Below are 24,432 nucleotides of genomic sequence, written 5' to 3' on the forward strand. Positions count from 1 at the left end.
AAAAGGGAAATTAACTTTCGTAGCCTGCAAATGCCAGAGATAAGCTTTAGATCTCGTAAAGAAAACATTTTTTGAGATGCGGTCCTACCACAAAATCGCTATCATTTTCTTATTTATATTACCCAATTCTCTGCTGGCTGTTTATCTACATAAACTTACCTTTATTACCAATTATGCTATGATCGAGATGAGAATCGGTTCTAATTAAATTAAGATTAAGAACATGACAATAACTGTCATTTCTTTATCTGTGTGAACTACATAATTTTGTTCCCTAGGAGTGAGTGCCACAGTAAAGATAAATGCAGTTCTCTGAATTCATCAATTGACTAGAAACACAGTAGTCCACAGTTATCTGTGAGGCATATGTTATAAGACTCACAGTAGACGACCAAAACTTCAGATAGTATGGAACCCTAATCAACAGAGGGATCACGTCATAGACTGTGCAGATGTCTGACGACTGCACTATACACTTGAAGCTGAGGTAGAATAATATTGAATGTCAACTATAACAAAACATATAAGTATATATAGTCACGGGGTGTGGAGCACAACATAGGGAAGATAGTCGATGGTACGGTAACAGCTACATAAGATGTCAGAGGGGTAATAGCTTGAGGGATGAGTTATCACTTTATGAGGGGCGTAAATGTCTATTACATTGCTTTGTACACCTGAAACTAATAAAATAAATAAAGTACAGTAAAGAATAAACAACAACAACAAAAACAACTTCTTCGACTATGCCGGAAATGTGACAGCAGCTTCTTCATCTCCAGTAAATTTTTTTTTGTATTTTTCCATTCAAAACTATTCCTGAATCTGTGTAACCCTCCCTTACTTGCACTAAATAGCTTTGTGTCACTCATTTCAAGGGATCTCTTGCTGGAGTCTTTATATAGGCTCAATGCTTTCTGACACAACATGTTGCTGTTAATAAAAAAAATGTCTTCTTGTCATGTCTTCCACGCACAAATTTTATGCTTTTTCCATTCTAACTAAACATTTGTCACAAACTGTGTCCATAATTTTGCAGTAGAGGCTAAACAGCAAAACTAGCCCAGATTTATTTTTCCTACTTCACAATTTCACAGATTTGTTTTACCATAGATCTTAGCAACCTCAGCATAACTTTTTTTTCTTTATTAATTCAAGAATTTTCATCTTTTCACTTAAAAGACGTCTTTTATGGCTTGTCTTTGGCATGTCCGAATGCCAGCATCATTACTCTTGTGCATTGGGGCCATTATAAAGTAAAATAAGGGTTTAACACAAGCACTGTGATATGACAGTTGGTCTGATAACCTAGATGGTTACTAAGTGATTAACAAGTGGGTACTGTCCAGAGTGTGAATATGCTGAACAAAAAGATAGTTCACATCCTGGGCAGGACAGAATAAGATGGTGCAAGATTTCATCTGGATACTCAAACAGTGTGCAATTTAAAACTTATGAATTATTTATAGAATTTCCTATTTCCTATTTCCAGACTGTGGTTGACTGTAGGTAACTAAAACTGCAGAAAGCTAAACCACAGATAGATGGGGACTACTATAAAGGTCAGTGCATTTACATCTTCCCATTCACTTATTCCTACTTGGCTATAAGGCTTCCTTTCTTTTATCCTTAAATAAACATTTATAAAGCATCTACTATATTAAGTCTTTACTGTATGCCAGATACTATGGATGCAGATGTTGTGAATACAGAAATAAATTAATTACACATTTACTCTCAAGACAAATGGGTAAAAAAGGTGGATATTAACCATATAACAAATGTCGTAACCAAGATATGAATGAAATGTATTGTGGCTGTTTGAAAGCTTTCCCACTACCACATACACAGCAGAGGATATTTACACATGAGGTACACTTTAACGTGAACCGATGGTGCCTAGGCTATAATGTCACCCTTTCTATATCATTCGGGAAAGCATTTCTTTATGCAATATGGACATTACTGAATCATTTCTAATTTATGTTAACAATTGTATCATGCAAATTTTGTAATCAGTCATCCTTCAAATAAATATTTTCTGCAGGGCTAACATGTCTGGCACGTCCTGGAAAATAAGACACACAGCCATTGATGTCTTGGATTATTCAGTTTAGGGTGTGTGAAAGAAAAAAATAATTCAGACGGTAATAGAACTATGACACGATGGGAGAGGGTAAGGTAAAGAGAATGAATGTGTGTGAGAGTGTGTGTGTGTGTGTGTGTGTGTGTGTGTGTGTGTGTGTGCTGGAGGCTATTGAAACTAAGCTTTTAGGGAAGTTGTCTCTTAAGAGGTGACATTTTGAACTGGGTCCTGCATGATGAGAGTGAGTTAGCCTTGCAAAATCTGGGATAAGAAGAGCATTCTTGATTAACAGAAAACAGTATACAAAAGCCATGAGACATATTGTTATGTATTTCTTTCCACACATCTCACATAGATGAGAAAACACAACTGTATCACAATATACAATGGATTGCAAGAACATTAACTATCGAGTGAGAATTACTAAGAACTAGCTACTGATACTATGAAGAAATGCTTCCTTAAAAGAAAAATATTCTAAAGGATAAAAACAAGTAATCAAGCCATAAATAGAAGGGAAAGAGATAAAGGTAAATGAGATAACATGAAAAAAATGAGAAAGAGATAGTTCTAGAGATAGTTCAGTGCGACTGAAGCATACATATAGGAACAGAGTGTCAAAGATGAAGCTGGAGAGGAAAAACAAGTACCATGACATGAAGACTTAAGTATATTCCTTACAAGAAACTCATACAATGCAACAACAAAAAAACGAACAATTCAATTAAAAAAGTGGACAGAGGACCTGAACAGACACTTCTCCCAAAAAGACATACAAATGGCCAACAGATGTATTAAAAAATGTTCAACTTCACTAGCTATTAGGGAAATGCAAATCAAAACTACAATGAGATATTACCCCATACCTGTTAAAATGGCTATCATCAAAAAGACAAATAATAACAAGTGTTGGAGAGGCTGCGAAGATAACAGAACCCTCAAACACTGTTGGTGGGAATGCAAATTGGTGCAGCCGCTATGGAAAGTAGTGTGGAGGTTCCTCAAAAAATTAAGAATAGAATTAACACATATGCTACTCCTAACAATCCCTCTCCTGGGTAGCTACTCCAGAAATCTGAAAGCATTTATCTATAAAGATATATGTAGTCTGATATTCATTGCAGCTTTATTTATGGTGATCAAGACATGGAAACAACCAAAATGTCCTTTGATAAATGATTGGATGAAGATGTGGTACATATACACAATGGAAGATTACTCTGCCATGAGAAAAGATGAAATAGTGCCATTTGCGACAACATGGAAGGATCTTGAGATTATTATGCTAAGCAAAATAAGTCAGAAGAAGTCGAGAACCATATGACTTCTCTCATATGTGGGATATAAAGCTGAAACGAACAAGACAAATAAAGAAACAAAAACTCATAGACACAGACAATAGTTTAGTAGTTGCCACAGGGTAAGGGGGAAGGAGGAGATGATAAAAGAGGATAAAGGGGGTCAAAACTGACTCTAGGTGGTGAACACAAAATGTGATATATAGATGATATATAATAGCATTGTACACTGGAAACCCATATAATTTTACTAACCATAGTCAACCCAATACATTCAAAAAAGGAGAGAAAAAGAAGACTTACGAATATTCTTGAGGTATTTAGACTACTTTTTAAATACTCTGAACAGTTTATCTAATACTAAGATATACAGACATATAAATGTATTTATTATTATGTATTGCATATTATACTATTAAATATTATATATTATACATACAACATATCTATCTATAATATAGTATAGCATAATATAATATAATATAATATAATATAATATAGTATAGTATAGTATAGTATAGTATAATATAATATAATATATATTATATATAATATTTAGTATTAATAATAATTTGGAGCCATTCAAATACTCTAAAAAGTATACAGAATCATGGCTTTCCTGGCTGGAGAGAGCAACTTGAAATTAAGTCTGACTCTCAGATTTAGAGAAAAATCTCGATCAGTAGTCATTACTGAAAACTTGGAATTTTGTTTTGTTTTGTTTTTAATATTGATTACTTAAGCATTGCTCATAGAGCTTTAGATCCAGGAAAGCTGAAGAAAATCTCTAAATAATTTTCATGTACTGTCTGTTTGGAAAGTATTATAGTAAAATATATTCCAGATTTCTAAAACTCCTCAGGGAAATTATTATTACTTCCTTATGATTAATACTCAGAATACTCAGGATACAAAAACTATATATTTGAAATAACTTGCAATTTATCTAAATGTAGTAAGCACAGTTGATGATAAAAATAAGACAAATCAAGGATAAAGATTTTGCCACATTTCTGTGTTTTCCAAAATCCATTTACTAACTAATAATTAATTTTCCCTACTGTCATATTTCCATTTTATGTCCAGGTAACCAATGTCTAACAGCATTTTCTGCCAATTTATTAATGCATTTCTTTATATTTATCACCAAGGAAAATGCAACCCATCTCTACAATAATTCAGCATAATTTGAACTTTTAAACTGCATGTCTAATACTTGACTCTTAGTATATTAAATACACTCATTTAATTAATTACTTAAATATATTCAGTATACTAAATTTTAATAATCATGTATAAGCAGGCCAAATGAATATGTTTACATTTAATATCGGGTTTATTTTACCTTAAATTACATATTAATATGCTTTTATTTGAAGAATAAACTTAAATTTATAACTTTTTAAGCTAAAGTATGCCCTACAATAAGTCTGAATTGCATTTTCCTTTTGTAAGCAGTATCTTGACCAGAGCTGTTTGGAGTGTGTCCTCTTATTATATAGGTAGTTACCTGTATGACACTGTCTCCAGGGCTCATATCTGTATAAACGAAGACATCATAGGATACTTCAGGGAAGGTTGGAGTGTTATCATTTGCATCCATTATCCGAATATTGACAAAAACTGGCTCGCTTTCTTGTACACCATCAAAGGCCGTAATCTTTGAGGGTAGAAAAACATATTTAATAGAGAACTCATGCAACCATAAACGGTACAGAATGACTTACATTTTAGGAATTTTCTTAGCAGCAGTTGCTTTTATAGCCAACACACCTATATCTGTCAAGAAAGTAGGTGCTCTAGATATATAATGTTTTTTTCTAGAAATTCACAAAAGTTTTAAAGGACTAATTGGCATTAGTTAATAGTAATATCTTCATTACTCCATTAACATTTTAAGAAAGACTAACAAAAACTCAATGCTACAATACAACTTCTTTGTTCTGAATGTTTTTCACAGTCCACTCTGTATCAATTTTAACTGTCACCTTAGGTTTTCTTGGAAGCTCTGGTTTAAGGTCTTCCCCTATGCAGGTTTCACCAGAAAGAACTATGTAAGTGCTATAATTAGCACGTTTCTATCAGCTTTCTTTCCCTCCTATCTCTGAAGATCAAAAATTTGGATTCACATCTTTAATAATCTTCCTTTGTGTTCTTCATTAACCTAAGATTTCTCCATCTCAGTACTATTGACATTCTGAGGCAAAATTTAGATGGGGGGCTATCCTGTGTATTATAAGATTATTATAAGATGTTAAGCAGCAACCTTGATGTCTATCCATCAGACTCCAATAGCACAGCCTCACAGTATTGACAACTAAAAATGTCTCCAGACATTACTAACTGTTCCCAGGAGGAGGGAGGAAATAAAGTAGGGAGGGAAGCACAGGGATCATCCCCCGTTGAGAACCACTGGCCTAACCCTATGACAAAATTAAAAATGTAATAACAATGAAATATAATAAAATCAAGTTTAGAAACCAAAATAATTGTTTACTTTGTCATATCTGTTGCATAATATCTCAGTGGAAGTCAATCATGAGTATATGGTGAAAACTGAAATCCCCATTTTTCTTTTTTTGTTATCATCTTGAAAATTAAATTTCTTCTGCTGGAAAGAATGATAACACAGCTACACAAACTTATGAACAGAAAAAGGAGATAGTCATGTGAAGACTTTATTATTATTGATATTCTCTATGGTATTAAATTGAAAATATTGCATGTCTCTTCCCAAATCATTGAACTTTTTAGGTTTACACAGATATCTGTTTCTGTTACAGACACGTATATACATATAAAGTCCCTTTACCGTAAATATGTAAGTTTGTTGTTCTTCCCTGTCCACTGGTTGAAGTAAGGTGAGATAGCGAGTGATACCAGTCGGCGTGACAGTGAAGACTGATGCATAATCATTCAGGTAAAGGTAAAGCTCTGGATCTTTTGTCTTTGAAGAAAAAAAAAAAGGCCATTATTTAAAACAGACTAAACAGTGCAGCTATTAGTTCACTGCCTAAAAATTATTTTTTCAAATTTATTACAAAAATGTACATAACTATATTATGGTTTTTCTAAAGAAAATAAATATTTCACTAAATATTTACTCATTATTAAGCTAAAAGCAATGACTCATTGTGTGGAAAACAAAATACTGAAATAAATACTAATATAATTAATGTGAATAACAGGAAAAATAATAAGAAGGATGGAATAGAAACCAATCTGATTGACTTTCCTCTTATTGGTTATTTAATATCAATATTTTTCAAAACTTCATTGGGCTCATCGAATAAGAAATAAATGCAAAAACATGAAATTGGAGCCAAGAATTTTAGCTGTAGGATTTTACAATTACTTAATTTGTAGTAATAAACTGCACATATGCATATTACTATCTTGTTACTGTGTTCAATGTAAAATAAAAATAAAATTAGTTATGTATAATTCATTCCCTATAAATATCATGTCTTATAAAAGAGTCTAGACAAAAATTATATACACATAATGAGGAAGTGATGGCAAAAGTTCAAAAGAGAGATAATTACTGAGCAGTGGAAACCCTTCACAATCTTACTGCCATCTCTGAAAGACAAAGCATGAATCTGTGCAGTGCAGAGAAAGAACAGGGACATAACCTGGGGAGGCTTGAATTGGTGTCTACTAAGTGGAATAGGAAAGCAGATGGAACAAATAAAAGGGAATATTGTGAAAGAATGGGCTTATGAGAAAGGTTATGAAAAAAATAGCAAAAAGGATATACAGGGAGGTAAGGTGTTTTATAGATTATGGCAACTTTTAAAATACCTTTTATAGTATGATGTGAATGTGATTTAATATCATAGCTTAATTTTCTGAGTTTGGTATCAAGGGCTGAGGGCAGAGTAGAGAGACTGGAATTTATTAAACACATGCTAATTTGCAAAAAAAAAAATAGAACTCACATTCTAAAAATTTCTATGAAAAAGAGAAATTGGAATGCACACAACTACATTTAAAAAGTGGACATAATTTTATCCTCAATATAATTTGTACATCTAAAGTTTCAATATGAGTTTATTTCAAATAACTTTGAAGCGAATAGTTTTATTTGAACCTGTACAAGTTGTGTGTTTATAATATCACCTTACAAGGTATTACTTAGATATAATATCATGGTAGCTTCTATGTCCATGATTTTGATATAAGATTAGGGTGCTATATTTACCCTGAAACAACAAAAATTAATATTATAGATACAATTTTTATGGGTCTAGTCAATTTAAAATAATAAAAGTTGTTAAGAGATGTACAAAGTCAAGAAGATTTGCACTGATATTTTCCAATAGGCACTTCAGTTGTTTTTATTTCAATGTCATTTCTCAAATTGTTCAGCATGGCTCCAAAGCTGGGTATTTTGATTAATAAAACATGTTAGCTGATAAAAAGTTAAATTATTTATTTTTAAAGTAAGTTCAAAACATTTACAACTAAACATATTTTGAACCACATTTTGAGGATTCTTTTTATTTTGTTATATTTTAGAGTCAGTTGTAATAAAACTAAATCATTTTAAATGATCAAAAATGTAAATTACCATGCAGTTTCAATTAATAAAAACTAAATAAGTATCAATACCATTTTTTAATGTTTATCATTGATTTTACTTAATCACTAGATTTTCAAATGTAGTTTTTTTCGTTTTTCTTTTTTATTCTCTGTGTGTATCAATAATGGTGCTAATGAACACAGCTTCCTTTACTCATACCTTTACACTAACAGTAATCCAATTTGAAAAAGTTTAGCTATGTAACTTGCTTACCAAATATTCACTTCTTTCCCTTTATTAAAATCCTTCAGTTATTCCTTATCTCTTTTAAAACTAACTCTCTCTCAACTTATGTTGTTCCATTCAACTGTGGATTCCGTTAGTAAATGATATAGATATTTTCATTCCCACACCACATGGTGTAACCATTTTTTTTAATGTCAGTTACTCTGACAATGCAATACTGCAATGAGTGTTGAGTTGTGAACCAGTGGTTGTATACATGACTATAGCCTTACATGGTTGTGTCATAAACAACACCATTCATTTTGCCAATTTGTGAAAGCCATAGATTTTCTTTTTGAACTGCTTCCCATCTGAAAATGACATAAACACCAGGACTCCATAAACAGACTCTCTCATATTTGATAACCAGAAACATAAAAGACTTTGATAATTTAATTGTCTCTGCTTCTTGAGTCCTTTTATAATAAATCTAGCATTGTACATGGCATATTAAGCATATTCTAATCTGTTCTGCACAGTTAATCTCTGATTAAAATATAGCTTTTGAAGTTTATGATTTTTAAAAATCGTAGACTTTTAATGTTTATATATAGCATACAAAGATGCTATTGGTAAATATCTCTGCATTTCTTTAAGTGCTATCATTTAAGAAGGCAGATTGGGAAATGTTCAGCCAATTTACTCAAATTTAAAATTTTATATTTATCTGTAGACATAACACGTTTCAGGTAGGATATATTATGATTATAAATGGACAGATAATGCTCTGGCTTAATGATCTGATAGGGACAATAAATTTTACGTTGTCCTTGTGTCTATAAATTTATTTAAAATAAATATTAGTTTACTATATCAATATATACACAGAGGGATCGTTAACAAACATTATTTTTTCCCATTGACATCAGTAATATTATTTTACTCTACAGTATATATTCAGTATATACCAAAAGTATGAAATATTATTTCATTGATTTCTGGATTATTTTCTGGGAGGGTAATATAAACTCTAATGTTCACTCACAGCACAGAAAAACAAATGAATGATAAAATAAACATATATACAAATGTAAAGGATGACAAATGTATGAATGTAAAATTTCAAACTTCCATCACACAGAAGAAATGCATTTAAACATGACATTTTAAATACGTTCAAATATCGCATTTGAAATCAATTTTTGGTTTCCAATGGGAAACAAACTATGATGTCACACACACACAGGATTATATGCATCCTCATATATATGCACATACAACACAGAAATGTATGTGTGTGTGTGTATATATATATATATATATATATATATATACTTATGAGCATACAAATTATAAAGCATAACACAGAAATTACAAAAAAATTAATCTCACCTGCCAATATGAATGAATTGACAGTAACTGTCTGAAGTAACCTGTTTAAAAGGGTACTTTAACTTTAGACACTTTCATAATAAAGAATGCAGTGATGGATTATTAATGTTTGTCTGGACTAAAAAAAAGCATTTAATAATTAAATAGTCTTTAACTTACATGCAATTTGAGTTCTACATAATTTTGTTCTACTATAATGTAAACATGTTTGAATCATTCATATATATAGTTATAGTTATAGTTATAGTTATAGTTATAGTTATAGTTATAGTTATAGTTATAGTTATAGTTATAGTTATAGACATCTTTATAGGTAATAATGAGTAACTGCCTACTTGTTTTAGTGGAAAAGAAAAAGAACAAGAAATTGAACCACAGCAATTAACAAAAGAACAAACACAAAGTCAACACCCAGTACTTACAGGAACTCCGCCAGGTGGAACCTATGCACAAATTAAACATGGAAAAAATAATGTAAATATAAATGACCACAAACATAGACATGGCATACAAGTGTACACTAGTAAAACCAACAACCAACCAAAAACAACAAAATAATATTTTACAAGGTATATTTTTTCTTATTATTCTGACATGTCATAGCACACATATGATAGCATAATCATATTTATAAAGCACATAAGTACATTACATTTTTAAGATTGTATTGTATTCAATTTCAAAGATACCTTTATGTTGAACCAGTAACACTCCATACAGGGATTTGAACTGACATGGAATTGTAAATGAATCAATGTCTTTCTACAAACCAATGTGCAACCATTGTTGATTATTATTCCCTGTTATCGTTTTATAACCAGTATTTAATAATTGACTTTTAGTGGTTCTGCTACTGAAATTCTGGAAGTCTCAGGCATGACTCTTAAAAATCTTGTGCATTACCTTCTCTAACTATATACGAGACTATTTTGAAGCTACAAGGTAAAAGTAGTTGAAAAATATGTAAATGTGATTGACATATATGTTATATATGTATATGTTCATATCTGTTTATTTGTAAAAAAGAACATTAGTAAAAATAATTTTGTTTACTTTTTTTATCAGAAGGACCCTTAAGAGTCCTTGCGACTTAAAATCTACACTGCTAATAACACCAGAACTCACCAATCTCCACCACTATTTCTTAAAACATTGTCTTATTTTCCTCAGATTTAAAGGAAGAAATGCCACTTAATTTTTGGACTGCTAACATCAAGTCTGACCTCTTCTTGGCATTTGCCTTTTGGCGTGGCTGTTCTTGAAGCAACTCAGGAGAACCAATTTCTGCAGGGACAACTTCTGATTACACATCAGTAAGCCTGATGTTTACTCTCCATTTTCTGTTGCTGAGACCAATATGCGGTGACCTGTCTCTGTCTATATTCTTAAATCCTTTACCTCTGTTCTGAATAATTTCACTAATTCTGACTCAAAATCAGCAAGAATTGACCATATAGTAAAATTCTTGCCTGTGAATGAAAAGGGCCTTGGAATTGTATTTTGCTATTTTTGATCTATAAACCTGGTAATGAACACATTTTACTTTTTAAAAATAGAGAGTGCTTAACCTGGGGAAAGAGATGATTCTGAAGAGCATAAGCTCATCTTCAAACATATTAATGACTATTTCATAAATTTATTCTGTGTGCTGGTAAATGGAAGATATAAGGAAAGATGGATGAGTTATAAGAAGGCTGGTTTCAGCTAAGTATGATGAAGAGCCTTCTAAGAATTAGTTGTTCAACCATGGAATGGGCCATATTTTGAAACAGGTAATTCAATATTATTAAAAATGTTGACACCTATGTTAGGTATCCTCATTTATGAGCTCACTTAAATAATAGATATATAGAAGGTATATTACGATATTTTAGAAAACTTTGGGGTCACTAGGGGATTAGACATACTTGTTCACTTTCTGGGCACCTAACGATAATTATTCACTAAAGATAATTTTAGATAAAGGATAGGACTAAATATTATAATAAGCAAATGGCCAGATACACTGTGTTTAACTACTTGACATTTTTACAAAATATATTAATCACGCCACTGTCCATATTAATGACATCATCTGGGGGTGATTCTCACTCTATGTCCATCCCCACCAGCCCCACCTGAAGGAGCAGGCCAAGGCAATGGTGATTGCAACCATATTCCTTTTGGGCCACAGGTGATTGAATAGAAGGAGGAGACTGGTGAATATGAATCTCACAGTATTACACAGCTATTGCATGGTGCAACCATGAGTCAAATCCAGGGCTGGGTAACTGCAAACACCGGAAAAATAGAAGACAATGATGTGTAGCGTGGAGGAATATTATCATCATTGTAGCCACTGGCAGAAGGGTAAGTGGGTCACCTGCCCCTACATGTTTTTTCTCTAAGATCATACTATCAGAAAAGTCCCCCAAATCCTATTCCAGGGCTGCCATAGTGATTTTGTATACTCATTGTTTAATGTCATTATTTTTTCCTATCAGCAATTATATAAACTGTTTTTGATCCGCATTAATAAATAAGAGTGCCCTGGAAATTTAGCTAACTGTAAGTGAAACATTCATTTTCTTATACTGAATATCTGTAAACTGCAAAAGAACAGTTGTTGAATTCAAAGATACTTTTTAAAATAATATACTTGGTATGGAATTAAATTACTACACTAAGACTCTCATTTATATGGACTCTTCCTCTATTCTATAGCTCATGTAACCATGCCTTTGTAATATTTCCTGTTGACATAAGAAGAGATGTGTTAACACAACAAGAACAAAATTTATATTTAACTTACATCTTCTACATCCTTGTCCAGAACCACAATTCTAAGAGGACTGGTCAAATTTACACTGTCAGAAATAGTTGATCCCACTGGGGCAGATTCTAGGATATAGCCTTGATAACTGGGCATTGTGAAATATGGGCTCTGATTGTTTACATCCAGAATTTCAATATGTAGGCTGGCAAAAGCTGGAAGAGGATGACCATTGTCCTGTTCAGCCTAGAAAAGAATAAAGGAAAGTTAAAAAATATTATTATGCAATCTCTTTGGAGTATCACTTTTCATACAATATGTATGGAATCTCTTTTGAACTGGCATCATTGCAGAAAAAAAAACCTCAAAAAACAAAACAACAACAACAAAAAAACACTTTAAAGGTAGAGGGATTTAGAAAACATAAATGAGGAAATGGAAATCCTCAAACCCAGTATATATTTTAAAAATAATAATAATAATCACTGCAATAAATTATGTAGCTCCCACTATATATTGTTAGAAGAGATAACTATGCTTAATTACAATTAGAAAATTGAGAAGTGAAGATATTTGATTAAATTGCTGATAAAATATTTAAATAAAGGCAGAGAAAAAGATTCATAACTCCAATAAACTATTATACTTACTTTTGTCTCATCCATATCTTTTCATTCCACACTAATAATTCAATACCCAAATAATTCATAATTCTATATAAAATTAATAGATTAATGCTACATTTGGACAGTCCTCAAAAGCATCATATAAGAAACAAAGTATAATGATCATGACATAATTTCAATGAAATATTTTAGTACCTATAGAATTTCAAATATATTTAACAATAAATGTTACTCAAGTAAAATTAATATTTATGTACGAGGAATATAATTGTTTTCTGATTTTTCTCTTGTTCCATTTTTAAATAAATTATGTAAATTTATATTTCCAATACATTATCTTAGGAAATCTTCATATGGTTATTTTGTGAATGGGGAAACTCCAATCTTTGTTCTTTTTTGTTTGTCTTTTTTTTCGTTAGTTTTGTTTTTACCATACTATATAGCAATCCAAAAGTTTCATTTAAGGGAAGATTTCATCACAAGTGACTTCTACAAAATCTCCTCCAAACTTGAGGAGAAATCACTGACAATTCAATCGTATATATTATATTCATTTATTAAAATAGTATAACAATTAAAATAGTAATATTTATTAATTTATTGAAATAGATTCAAATTCTGTCATAAATTTGTATTGATATGTCTTCCCCATTGTTGCAATAGGTGAATTTTTAAATCAACTCAGTGTAAAATTTAAATACTTTATATTAAATACTGGAGTGTTTTCTTGTATGAAATAGTAATATTTGGCCATGAATGTTTACCAGTAGTTTGGACAGATGTCGCTATTGAATCCAGAGGCAAGACCTTGGGCCTCTAGAAGATAATTTTGCATTTTCTTCTAATTGTAATTTAACATTTTCATCAATTAAAAGGGTAGGTAACAAATCACAGTGATGTTTGTAAGTACTGGTGACTGCACCAAGAAAAATCATGATATATTATCACTTGATATCAGTATTAATATTAAAGATATTTTGAAACATAATTTAAGCAATTATTAATTTTAAATGATGACAATTAATAAACCCTTTGTGAAACAATATTATATAAAGCATTAGTTAAAAACATATTTTTTTAGTATTTTCATAACTCTATTTCAATATATTAGATTTCCTTTTATAAGGTTATATACTTTATTTTTTATTTAAATTTTCACTAGGGAGCAAATTGCCAAAGTGGTCTATGGCACAAAATGTTTATGACACCCTACTTTGCACTAAGGACAACAGTACTGAAATAATGTGTATCCTTTCCTGGAATTATGTACAATTCTTCACATATAACCGTATGTGCTCCTGACACCATCAGTATGGATGAGCTCTTTCTGTATCCAGTGGTTGTGATTAATTTGTGCTGAGCCATGGGTATTCTTCTAGGAGTTTCCCTCTGTGACATATAGTAGGACACAGCTGACCAGGACAAGTGGTACAGTCTATGACTAGAAAACATCACTTTTACACTGGATGAAACTAATTGGTCCATATGGGGTTCTGACCCAATGACCTTGATCCAATTAAAGCAGGAACAGTTCATACACGCAGGTCATTCTGTACAGTACTTTTTCATATCCCTTCATTTTATATCTAATTATTCCAAAAGCCATTATGTCACATCCTGTACATACTAATAATGCTATCAAAAGTCACAAAATTTATTATTTGTCTCCTTCACCCAATAAGCATAAAGCATATACAAACACAATTTATGGATGTTGAGGGAAAAACAAGAAGCAAAGTTCTATAACAATGAAAGACGCTTATATTTTATATTCAGCTCATATGTTGTTGATTTTTACTGCCTGCTGTGAAGCCAGGAAAATCATGTATTATTTGCATCATGAAAACAAGTGATCCAATGAAAAAGAGAAATAAAAGTCAAATTAGACCTATGAAAACAATCTAGTTCCCCATATCTTTAAAAATAACATGTAAAAAAACTTCTGTCTGTTACTTCAAGTTTGTTGTTAATGTGACTGATATTTTTGGTTTGCTACTACATAGTTTGTCCTATTTGAGGTGTTTCAGAGGTGCTAATCAGATATCTGTCTCCAAAGTCCACATTCTTAACCCCAATACTATTTTGATCTGTAAACGTGAAAAATACTCTTTTGTATTGATGAGGAAGTAAAAAGGTGAGTTTTATGTACAAATCCACACCATATGTAAAAGAATAGGTCCCAGACTCAGGTCTCCTGATTTATGAGAGGCTATACATGGGAATTCTCCACTTGTTTTTCTAATTTAGAGAACACAAATGAATATCTAAATGTAAGATGATAAGACAGATTAGTAGCAGGAAAGAATGTTAATAATGTTAATATTCCAGATTGAGTTAGAAGTAAAATATGGAACTAAAAACAAATTAATATTATTATACTTTGTTCTTTAGTGGGCTCATGTATCAAATCTTTCATTACATACTCTTTTTCTATATAATATAAATAGGAATTCTCAAAAAACAGAGTTATTTTGTTCTACTGTAATCACTAGTGAGTAAGTACAAACAAAGTAGGTCAAGTGAAACAAGGTGGCATTAAAAAATTAATTCTATAACATAATGTTATTTATATCTATAAAATCTATAGTAACCAGTTAAACATTACATTTAAAATCCAGGTATTGTTGGAAGAATTTCTTGGCATAAACTCCATTTTCACTAATGAGACTAAAATAAAACTCAAGCTAAAGAAACAAAACCAACCAACCAAACAAACAAAACATGATTTGGTTACTTTGGAGGGCAAAACATTGAAGAGACAAATGACTCCATTTTCAATATTAAAACCACCAAATATTAATAATCTCTTAGCTTCTTGCACCAGAGGACTGAGAATATAGAATAACATTTTTCCTGCTGTCTCAAGGCAAGCAACTTAACAAATTCCACAATCTCCAATGTCAAATCTGTCTAGTAGATACAATAATTTTTTGGCGGGGGGAGAGTAATAAAGACAAATAAATTTTAAGAAAAAAGGAAAAAATAGTGTTTTTCCTGGAAAGTCAGGAATTATTTGTTGTGCATCTATAGTGCTCTCTTTTTTTCATCTCCAAACATTTTTTGCTAAGCCCACTTCAGTCAGGCTTTTGCCCCCACCACTCAAATATAGCTGTTCTTTTCAAAATCAACACTGACTTCTACATTGCTAAAAGCAGTACACATCCAGTCCTTATCTTTCTTGACCTGTCTTCAACACTTAAAACATTATTCACTTATTATTATTTGTCTTATTGGTGATAGTCATTCTAACTGGTGTGAGGTGATATCTAATTGTGTTTTTTATTTGCATTTCTCTGATGATTAGTGTGGAAAAAACAAAAACATTATTCACTAGCATTTCATGACAACACTTTCCCTTGGTTTTCTTCTGAAATTACTATTCCTTTCTTCTCATTCTCATTTGCTGGCTTCTGCTTTTATCCCCAACTTCTTAAAATTGGAGTGGCCCAAGAGTCAGGTCTTACTTCACTTCTCTTCATCATGGTCACTTTCTAGCTGATTTTATCTAATATCATGGTCTTAAAAATTTCAGATTCCTCCTGTGAATTCCAGAATCAATATCCAACTCTGTGCATAACAACTCTGTTTGGGTATGTAATAAACATTTAAAATAAAACCTCTGCAAAATGAAATTTTCATCCCCCGACAAAAACCTTCTCCACAAACAGTCTTTTTCACCTAAGAGCAGCTCCATTCTCTCAATTGCTCAAGAATTTTGGAGTCACCTGCACTACTTGCTTCGTTTCACACCTCACATCTAATCTATAATGACATTGTCTTGAGTATTACTTTAAAATATATGCAGGTTCTAACTACTTATCATCTCTTCCACCATTACCACCTTGATCCCACCTATTATTTTTACCTGGATCATTTTAATTTATCTGTCAGCTTCTACTCTTGCCAATAGCCTGTTTCCTAATTTCCACCAGTGTTTTTGTTCAATAATAGCCAGACCATTTCACTTCTCTCATTAAAACCCTTCAACAATTTCCAATTTGTATTAGGCCATATGGCTCTGATCTCTTACTTATTTTATCATATCACTCTTCTCACTCAAAAAGATTTGTCCTTTTCCTGGACACCATACCCCTTGCTATCCTGTTTTTCAATAAAGCCTTCAATACACAAAGGATGAAATTTCTCAAGGTTCTCTCTCCTAGCTAAATACAGGCTGCTTATTTACCTTCATGGAGGCTGACTCTGAAAAACTGGCAGGTTTACCCAGCTACCCAGGTTTCATGGAAATACCTTTAGTCCTTTATTTCCAATTCTAAATTCAACTCTTAAGTAGACAATGATCAGTGTTTGCTTTGGAAAATTTTTCTGGATGGCTAAATTTATACGTCCATTCTCTCTTTTGGATTAAAAATTACATTCACTTAACATTTTTCCTAATCTTTAGATTGTTACAATACATCTAGCTATGCTTTCAACCGATTCATTTATCAGCATTCACAAAGTCTTTAGTTTATAACTTTCAAACAACTAGCCATTTAGATATGTTTGTCTTGAAATTCAAGCTTGAATTACTTAGACTTTCATTTGAAAGCAAATGTTTATAAAATTCCAAAAATTTCCTTGTACAAAGGCAATACCTTGTAACTGAATATTTTTACAAATGGAAAATGTATGGTTGTGGAATATGTACTTCCTAAGTTAGCTACAGTAAAAAACAAATAACAAATATATAGGAGCACACAAAGGAGGAGGGAGGGCATAAAGCTCCTAAGATTTGGCGCAAAACATGATATTTTAATCCAATTATTTAACACATTTTAGAAACAAACAAAGTAATGGTTTCAGTTAAGATGGTAGAACAGGTAAATGCTCTGCTCCCCTCCTCCCATGACCACATCAAAATAACAACCAAACCACAGAATAACCATCACTGAGAATCATCTGAAGTCTAGCTGAACAGAAGTTCAACAACTAAGGATATACAGAAGCAGCCACAGAGAGACTAGAAGGAGTGGAGGAGATGCAGAACAGGTTGGTCCCAATACTACATGTGGTGGCTAAAAATTTAGAGGAATATTTTGGCTGCAGAGAGACCTCCCTGAGGTGTGAGGGAAGCCCCACACCAGACTCCCCATCTCAGGGTTCAACTGCTAGGGAGAGATTCCCTGATACGCTGTCTGACCCAACTTGTGGGCCCACCCAAGCTGCTTCCAGTGCCTTTTCCATGTAAACAGCCTATCTTGGCTCATTCTGTGGGCTTTGCTAAAATCTCTTAAAGGTTCAAAAAATCCAAATAAGCAGCATTTGGCCTCATTGTGACCCATCAGACCTGCTAAGTAGCCTCAAACCCAGCACTTGCAGCCGGTCTCAGTTTGCAGCTTAGCCTATCCCATGCCAAGTACAAGTACAACCATATTCAGATGACTTTGTAGCTCACAAGTGCCCCTGGGAAGGGCACAGCCAGTGGCTGGACTTGGCTTGCACCAGAGCCCCTCTGAGCAGATCCCAGAACCAACACATCCGGAGACCAGCTTCAGACCACACTAGAGCATGACCCAGCAACTTTCACAAATGACACACCCAAAGGAAAGAAACAATAGGGACCAGACCCCTGCTAAAGTGAATCTTGCTCTGTAGGGTGAGCCCCTGCACAACACCTCCTCCACTGTATTCATGGACAGTCCTCACGACCAATCAGCCTGAGCGTCAATCCTTCCTACTGACATGCCACCTGCAACCAATGCTTAACTACAACAAAAGGGCACACAGAACCCACCTAAGGGGCACACTTGAAGCACTCGGCTCTGATAACCAGGGAGACTCTGCCACTGGGCCATAAAAGACATCTAGTACCTAACGCCCCTCTACCAAAGCCTGGAGACAAAACAGCTCTACCCAATACACAGAAACAAAGAAGGAGGCAGCCAAAATGAGAAGACAAGGATGTCCCAAATGAAAGAAAAGAAGAAATCCAGAAAAATAAATAAATTAATTAAAGACAAGCAATCTACCAGGTGCACAGTTTAAAACACTGGTGACAAGGAAGCTCAATGATCTGAATGACATCTTCAACAAAGAGACGGGTAAAACAAAAATGAAAATAGAAAACATAAAAGAAGAACTAGTCAGAAATAAAAAATATGATAACTGAAATGAAGAATACATTAGAGAGAATCAACAGATTAGATGTAGCAGAAGACTGAATCAGCAATTTGGAAGATATGCGGTGTGATCAAAGAATGTGGTGAATGTTTAAAATAAAAACAATATATATTACAGTAAAGGACACATTGCGATTAATCCCCCTCAAAATACTCCCCCTCATTTCGAACACACTTATCACATCGGTGTTACTGTCACTTTAGTGCCCTACAAAAACATAGGCATCTTGATTTAGTGGGTGGAACACTGAAATCTGCTTTTCAAACACAAGGACATCACATCATCTTGATATGTACAATCAGTAGTCCTTTGGGAATCAACTGGATCTGGCATTTTGGCTTTCCTCACACAGGCTGGTTGTTACACTAAAATTAGCCTATGTTGAGCAACTTAGGCAAACTCTGTTCTAGCCTTTTATGCAAGTAATTGTTGCTGTTTCTCACTTTTAAGCAAACTTTCAAATTTCAATTAGACTTGAAGGTTGGAAATGAAAGTGGAGGAACCACATTTATGTAAAGGCGTTCTTGGCAGGATCTTACTCAGTTCACTAAAGCCCTACAAGGGCTTGGGTTCAAAGCTCCGACAACTGGCATTTTCTATGATACATTTTTCTTTAGAAACATCTTAGAGAGAGATGGCTGTTGGGAATACTGTGTTCTCTGGGTCAAAAATCATATTAATATACTAATTAATAATTAAAAATAAGTGTGTTCATTGCTTCTTGACCCTTTTTATATAATTATATTTCCTTAAAACCTATATGAAGTTTACTTAAAGTTTAGCATTCTAATGTTTTTTAAATGTATAAATAGTTTGACAACAAACCTATTTATGACAGTTACTAGAAATATGTGAGAACTTACAAAACCCTACAATAATTTATCACACAAATACAATGAATTGTTTTATATATCATACTACTGAATTGTTTGTAATGTAATAAACACAGCAAAAAAATACATTCTTGGTTAGAAATAAATACTTTTATCTGTTTGACACAAAATATATTTTCACTAGACAGAATACAGATAACACACTCCCAAACAGGGTGTATGATATGACAACAAAATAATATTGACACACTTTCCATCTAAGGAATATTTTTAATAAAGTAAAGCATATTTTATTTCCACTTGAAATAAGAATATGCACATTCTGATTATAATCGATTAGAATGAAAACATGAATCCTCGAAGTTCCTGCATACCTTTCAGTAATACAAATATTTTTCTTTGCTTACAGTTTGAGACATGAACTGGCACTAGCATGACTGAAGCAATTTGGAATGATTTAAAGAAGAAAAACTCAATCATTCTGGGAAGACCACAGATTCAGAAAACTCTCTCTAGTCATAGATAGGCTATTAGGCTATTAGTTACTCTAGTCAGACTGTTTGGTTGGTGTTTTGAACATGGGGATCATTGTGGCTATAAATGGCAAGGCCAGCGAGAGACAAAATTATGATAATAATGAAGTAGTAACTTTATTCTGGAACTCTTCTAATCATGTTTCTTCCTTTTATTTCAGCTTCTGTTTTCCTACCCATCAAAGGCCTATGCTGGCTTCTAATCCCATTCCCATAGAGTTTTCTCTCAACTGGAGAAAACCCCACTAAAGTGCCTTATGTGCAATTGTTGGCTGGAATAGTCCATCCTATCATGTTTTAATTTCAAAAAATCATCAATATCCAAAAAAGTAGATTTTTTGTTGTTGTTGTTGTTGCTGTTTGTTTGGTTTTTATTGATTAATTTTTTTGTTAGTTTCTGGTGCACAAAACAATGTAATAGTTAGACATTTATCGTTTATATCCCTCACAAGGTGTCAACCCCCCTCCCCCTATCCACTATACCTCTGACATTGCACACAGCCTATTCAATGAATGGTGCTGGGAAAACCGAACAGACACATGTAAAAAAATGAAGCTGAACAACCTCCTTACATCATATACAAAAATAAATTCAAATGGCTTAAAGACTTAAATGTAAGACCTGAAACCATAAAATTCCTAGAAGAAAATATAGGAAGAAACTTTACAGATATTACCCGGAGTAAGATTTTTACCAATATATCCCCTTGGGCAAGGGAAGTAAGAGAAAAAATAAACATGTGGAATTACATCAAACTAAAAAGTTTTTTCACAGCAAAGGAAACCATCAATAAAACAAAAAAGGGATCCTACTGAGTGGGAAAAGATATTTGCCAATGATATATCCGATAAGGAGTTAATATCACAAATTTATAAAAAATTCACTCAACTCAACTCCAAAAAAACAAACAACCCAATTACAAAATGGGCAGAGGACACGAAGAGACATTTTTCTAAAAGGGACATACAGATGGCAAACAGACATATGAAAAATGTTCAACATCACTAACCATCAGAGAAATGCAAATAAAAAGCACAATGAGATACCACCTCACCCTAGTCAAAAGTAGATCTTTAGATGGGCGATTTTCGAGCCTGGGAGGGAGTGAGAGTCAATGTTTCTCTTACATGAGGCTGCTCTTGAGAAAAATAATGGTAATTTTCCCTATTTAGCTTACAAGTTTTTAGATATGCCCTTTTAGTTTTAGTTTGCTATGCAACAACCAAAGAAGCTTATGAAGAAAGATGACTTGGGAACAATCACGTAGGGGTAAGTCATTTATGTATGTGAAGAGGTGTGGAGTGGGAAGATATTGCCAGGCCTACACAGAAAGCAGCTTTCATTTGGACATTTTTACTGTATCTGGACTTGTGGCTGCACTCTTACAATGACCTTTGCAGACAAGAGGGCCTTGCCAGAAACAAGGCACTCGGATGAAAATGGATAAACTGCTTTTCTTCTTCCAAGCCGTTGCAGGTCACCTTGTGAGGAAAGAAAGAGGCCAAGTAAAATATCACCTCTGTGCGTCTTTTGTCAGCTTGCACATTTGAACAGTCACCATATTCAACGGCTATATTCTATTTCTGTTCTGACTAACCCAGCTGGATGAATAACAGCATGAGGCAAGAGAACACCGAGCGTTCATTCCTTTTATTTATTTCCATAGTTGGCATAATAGGCAATTAATTCAACCTAGTACTTAGAATTTTCAGAAATGTGGACAATCAGGATGAAATAAAAGGATACAATGCTTTTGTTTAAGGAAACAAAAATAATGTTTTATGTGGCAATCTAACAAACTTCAAAAAAGGGGAATATAAAATTAAAATAAAATATGAACATTCAGCAAATGTATCAAATATATCAATGCATTTCTGAAAGTGCTATTCATTCAGAAATCCATGAAGGCATTGCTATTTTATTACTAATAATAACTAAGGTCTGAAATTTCTGGGTGATGATGTTCTCTAAAATGTATAAAGGATTTTCTCCCTTAATGGATTCAAACTTCCTCACCTTAGAGATCTTGCTATTGTGGCAGAGGAAGTGAGGTTATTTTTTATTGACCTGCTGAATTAAGATGTGGGGTAGACATGTGTTTCATTCTTTCATCTGGAATTCATAAGAATAGGGAGAGGAGTACATGGGGAGAATATTTGAAGCATTACGAAAGTATGTCATCCATAGTATTTGTCTTGCTTCCTGTGGCTAGACAACATCAGCTCTGTTATTTTTTCCTCTCCTAACACTGGCTCACTGGAGGCTCCTATTCAATTTTTCCCAAAGGAAGTGTCCACACCTTTCTTTTCTCTTTTTTCTTTTTTCCTTCCTTCCTTCCTTCCTTCCTTCCTTCCTTCCTTCCTTCCTTCCTTCCTTCCTTCCTTCCTCCCTCCCTCCCTCCCTCCCTCCCTCTTTCCTTCCCTCCCTCTCTCTCTCTCTCTCTCTCTCTCTCTGAATAGTCAATACTCATACTACAGCCTAAATAAATAAATAAATAAATAAATAAATAAATAAATAAATACATACATACATACATACATAAATACATACATACATACATATATACATACATAAGTAAATAAACGGAACTTACACTTCATAATCTCCTTAACAGAGTTAATTGATGTTGACAGTTCTTTCATTTTCATAGATGATGCTGTCCTTTTTATTTTAGAAGAGATGACTGATGATCTGTGACTTGTTATTCTTCCTATCTGCCCCTGACACGTGATATTTCAAACTGACAAAATTATCTGTCAGAAATTCATGTAGGAGGCAAATTGTCAAATAGCTTCATGGTGATATGGACCACCATAAATTATTTTGTTGTTGTTTTAGCAATACTCTATTGGTAATGTAGGGAGATAGGAAGGATGCAAGGAAAAGATGCTAAGATTTGAGAGATATGTGTGCGAAATGGTGGGTCATAAGGATAAGAACTAGAGAACTGCAATGTATATGGAGGGTTGGGGAGACATTCAAGAGAAATTCTGGAGTTATCTGGATTGGACTTGAAAAGAGACTGGATGGGGATATATAGGAGCAGATACCTAACAGGAACTGGGAGCTCCAAGATTGGGTGAATGGCTGATTGTAATAGTATTAACTGAAAGAAAGAAGGCCTAAGGTTTTTGCAGGATGTGTATGAGTATATGTCACTACATGCTTATTCTGACACAATTGTAGAATAGTAGGTGTAGGTATGTAGCTAGTAATTGCAAATTTAGATGTAGAATTCAGAAGGGAAATATTATAAGTCTGAAAGCATAATTTCCATACTTGTAATTTCCTTGAGGTAGAACTTTCATACATTTCTGTCTTCTCAACACCAAGCAAAATGACAGACACCTAATAAGCACCAAGAAAGGATCTGACAAATTGAAAACTATCAAATGCCATATGCCTTAAAAACAAAGAATCTGAGTTTTACTTTGGATCCCTGTGAGTTAAAGTATAAATGAGATCATTATTCAAATAGAAGCTAAATATTGTGTAGTGTTGTTGCATTAGATTCCCATGTATGGTCAATGGTTGTAGTAACTGTTCTCTCAGTTCTCAGTCTTTCTCAGATGCTGCTGTTCTTTGACTTTCAAATTTCTAAAGCATAAGACTTGAAAATATAAACTGAATAGAAGAAAGCATAGGTACTAAACTTACGGACTTTGGGTTCAAAGAGGATTTTATGAATTTGACCTCAAAGGCAAGGGAAGTAAAAGATAAAATAAATGAATGAGACTATATAAACTAAAAAGCTTCTACACAGCAAAAGAAACTATCAACAAAACAAAGATGCAATCAACTGAATGGGAGAAGATATTTGCTAACAGCGCCTCTGATAAAGGGCTAGTGCCCAAAATATATAAGGAACTCACACATCTCAACACAAAAACAAACAAACAATCCAATTAAAAAATGAGCAGAGAACAAGAAAAGAAACTTCTCTGAAGAAGACATACAAATGGCCAACAGATATATGAAAATATGTTCAACTTCACTAGCTATTAGGGAAACAAAAATATAAACCACAATGATATATCA

The 24,432-nt window shown here is 33.1% G+C and overlaps 1 protein-coding gene across 1 annotated transcript in view; it reads right to left on the reverse strand.

The window, feature by feature from the left end:
- Positions 1–24,432, reverse strand: part of PCDH15 (protocadherin related 15) — a 1,316,677-nt gene that overhangs the window by 258,251 nt on the left and 1,033,994 nt on the right. Inside the window, exons 14-17 of the mRNA XM_088791982.1 lie at positions 12,318–12,524; positions 9,949–9,969; positions 6,197–6,331; positions 4,895–5,044 (exon numbers count right to left, since the gene is read on the reverse strand). Of these exons, the coding sequence (XP_088648108.1) occupies positions 4,895–5,044; positions 6,197–6,331; positions 9,949–9,969; positions 12,318–12,524 (513 nt within the window). The remainder of the gene's footprint in view (positions 1–4,894; positions 5,045–6,196; positions 6,332–9,948; positions 9,970–12,317; positions 12,525–24,432) is intronic.

This window comes from Rhinolophus sinicus, chromosome 15 (assembly GCF_057876585.1).
Source record: "Rhinolophus sinicus isolate RSI-liver-muscle chromosome 15, RSI-T2T, whole genome shotgun sequence".
NCBI classification, from domain to species: Eukaryota; Metazoa; Chordata; class Mammalia; order Chiroptera; family Rhinolophidae; genus Rhinolophus; species Rhinolophus sinicus.